Below are 3526 nucleotides of genomic sequence, written 5' to 3' on the forward strand. Positions count from 1 at the left end.
GATAAGACACATAGTATCTATAATCTAGATCTACACCCAGAAAACAAACTTGGCAAAAGCACGTACAGTGAAGTAGACGAGACTCTTAGTTGTTGATGGCCATATACCTGGTTTCCATTTCGCAAAAATAAATAAAAAAATACCTGGTTTCCATCACGGAACTTGCCAGAAAGAGCAATTACGTAAGCCTGCACAGTTGCCTAATTAGGTGACAAGTGACAGCCCCAAATGCACTAGATGATTCGAACCTGGACACTGACGATAGTGCACCCGACTACCTAAGAGGTGAGTAATTGTTTTTGCAGCTCGCAATTCACCACGTGCCGTTTAAGCCTGTATAGTATAGCCAGGCGAGCCCAGGCAGGCACCATGATCTGCATCGCCGCCGTCAGGCCGCTTTCAACACATGCTGGTCTGCGCGGCGTACACATCTCCTGAGACACCGCACGGGTGACTCGACAGGACACGAACAACCTGACAAACGGAGCCGATAAAGGACGCTTGTCAGGTCACCGGGACAGATGTGCTCCAGCATTGAACAACATTTGGTCGACACAGGATGAGAACGGGATGTGAAATGCCATGCGGGTGTAAAACAGGAAAGCGGTAAAAAAAACCATGCGGTGGATTGCTATAACCCTTTCCGAACTGACTGACTGACTGACTCTGTTTCTTCCTTGACATGTCACCCACACACACACGACAGAGGTGAGGACAGACAGGATTTATTCGACCACACAGCTAGTTTACTACAGATTACTGGTTCCGAATCGCAGGTTCCAGCCGAGCCACGCCTTTCCCCTACATACATTTGCACGGGCGGACGGCCGAGGGAGAGCAGACGGCGGCGGCGGCGACGACGACGACGGGCGGCGGGTATCGGCTAGGCTCGGGCCGGACCGGATTCTTGGTGCCTTGTCCACGACGGATGACGCATCACGGGTTGGTGATGTCGTGGATGCTCTTGCGCTTGCTGTCGCCGCGGGTGGCGGCGTTGGCCTGGCGGATGAAGTACTTCTGCGCATGGCTGGCCACCTGCGTCGGCGTCCGCGTCTTCACCGACCACCGCGAGATGTTCCTCCAATCCCCGCGCCCGTACTTCTCCAGCCCCTCCAGGAACATCCTATTGCCGAGACCCAACGGAGAAAAAGGTCAGCGCCAGTATAGATCGCATAGCAAAAATGGTAAAAATTTACGTGTGGCATGGTGGGGCCAGCGGAATCATCCGACGTGGCAAGATCCGGGGAAGTATCTAGGACCTCGAAGAACGCGCCGACTAATAACAGGGGAAAGGGACAAGAAAACGAACAGGGTCCAGGGAAGGAAGGCAGTTGGAGATTTTGACGGCGGAGGGGTGTGTATACCTGTGCTCCTCCTCGGTCCAGGGTATGCCCTTGCGGCGCTCCTCGCCGCCGGAGCCGCGGGGGCGGCCGCGCCCCGCCGCGACGGTGCCGCCGCCGCCGGCGGCGCCGTCGTCGTCGTCGTCCCACGACTCGGGGGGCTCGACCAGGCCGCGCTCGATGAGGTCGATGTCGGCCACCAGCGCCTGGTAGTGCTCCCAGGCCTCCTGCGGCGTGCGCCCCGGCAGCTGCGCCGCCACGAACGCCCACCGGTTCGGCACGTGCTCCGGGATCGCCACCAGCGCGCCCTCGAACACCTTGTCCTCCGCCTTGGTCCACGGCCTGCTGGGCGGCGGCGGCGGCGGCGGCATCGCCGCCGGCGCCCACGACGACGAAGACCCGCCACCCATGCCCATGCCCATACCCATACCCATGCCCATGCCGCTGCCGCGGTAGAAAGCCATGCCGCGCAACAGCTTACCGTTTCTTCCTGGGTTTGCGATGGCTTTTGGCTCGCGTTTTCTGATGATCTCGCCGAGGCAGCCCCGGGCGCCTTATAAAGATTTGGAGCGAGGATGGCCCGGGGGGCGCGCTTGATTCTCTGTGTGCCCCGCCCGCGCACACGTTTTGGGCGTGACGGCCGTCGCGTGGCACCGCATTGCGTTTCTTTCTCTTTTTTTTTGAGCCGAATGTGGCACCGCATATTGCTATACACGCCCGTACCGTGCCGCCAACGCAGTGATCAAGTGTAACAAGTTTTTTTTACACACAGTGTGAAAGTGCAACTAGTTGCTATCTTATGAACCGATGCATCAGAACGAAGCCGTAACTAAGTTGAACGTTTATTGATCACATAGTTCAAAGAGAGTTCTCCCTCGGTATAAATAGTTCATATTGACCAGGGAAGAGAGTGGAGTGTTGATGATTTTTTTTTGACTGGTGTCACAGCTCATATGGTTAGTAATTTCCCTATTACATGGAAGCACTTAATTGCCAATTGATTGGGTATAAATGTATAAAGCTCTCTTCACTCAAGAGAGTTCTCCCTTCCATAAAATTATACTACTTGTCAAGATTGAGCAAGAACCTTAAAATTTTCAACGCACAGAAATAAATATCTTGTTGATCTAGGGCCTCTCTACTTTTGTAAAATATATTGAGGATGATGTTCCTTCTTTTAGGGTTTGAGGATGATGTTTCTTATGACTTGTCTCTATAAACTTGTTTAATTTGTTGGTAAATTTAGAAACAATGTTATTTTCCTATATATTGACTACTTTCCATCAGAATGGAAGGAAAGTTTTATTAAGTTCAATTGCCTACAATTCATTTCCCTTGTGTATATGCAAAAAATAGTAAATACCTTTCTTTGTGATGCAACCATCTATTATTTTCTCTCTTTTTTGCGGGGAATTACACTTGTATTGTTAGTTCTTATAGGATTAAACACGACATGACAAATCATTATTTATAATCTGTATATTCACATTTTTAGTCTCGCGAATCAAAGTGGACCTTAGTATTCTCTAACCGTGCAGACGCACTCTTGCAACCGATCCACTAAGTTACTCCTCTCTCTCTCTCTCTCTCTCTCTCTCTCTCTCTCTCTCTCTCTCTCTACACTGCAAACTTCTCCCTAAGCGTGTCTCCTCACACATATGCCACCCTAGCAAACCCAAAAGTCTCCTAGTGCTCTCCTCATTTAGCTTCCTTCATAAGCCACATTTACCTTTTCGATCTAGATCGACGCATGTAACTGAAGAATACATGTGAACCTCTCTCTTCCCCTCACGTAAAGCAAAACTTACTTTTAGACAAGATATATACTCCACATCTTGTAGAGATAGTACGCCATCAAGAGTTTATCAATAAGGAACCAAAAGGTATGTAAGGTGGCAAACTCGCATAAGCATGGACACGTGTATATGCGGCCATCGAGGCCCGTTCGGGAAAGCAAGGGTTCATTGAGCAATATCCACCTTAATGAGAAGGACCACCTTGGAAGGGTGCGGCTACAGGGTTAGAGAAGTTACTCCACACACACACACCCTTTTTTCCGCCTCACTACATCGCAAACTTCTCCCTAAGCGTGTCTCCTCACACATATGCCACCCTAGCAAACCCAAAAGTCTCCTAGTGCTCTCACCATTTAGCTTCCTTCATAAGCCACATTTACCTTTTCAATC

The 3526-nt window shown here is 50.7% G+C and overlaps 1 protein-coding gene across 1 annotated transcript; it reads right to left on the reverse strand.

The window, feature by feature from the left end:
- Nucleotides 1–603: 603 nt before the first annotated feature.
- LOC123150896 (transcription factor DIVARICATA) lies at nucleotides 604–1880 on the reverse strand. The gene is made up of 2 exons (XM_044570729.1): nucleotides 1365–1880; nucleotides 604–1123 (listed from the first exon to the last, which is right to left on the reverse strand). The coding sequence occupies exons 1-2, from the start codon at nucleotides 1802–1804 to the stop codon at nucleotides 937–939; spliced, it is 627 nt and encodes a 208-aa protein (XP_044426664.1). The 5' UTR covers nucleotides 1805–1880; the 3' UTR covers nucleotides 604–936.
- Nucleotides 1881–3526: the final 1646 nt, after the last annotated feature.

Source organism: Triticum aestivum, chromosome 1A (assembly GCF_018294505.1).
Source record: "Triticum aestivum cultivar Chinese Spring chromosome 1A, IWGSC CS RefSeq v2.1, whole genome shotgun sequence".
Taxonomy (NCBI): Eukaryota; Viridiplantae; Streptophyta; class Magnoliopsida; order Poales; family Poaceae; genus Triticum; species Triticum aestivum.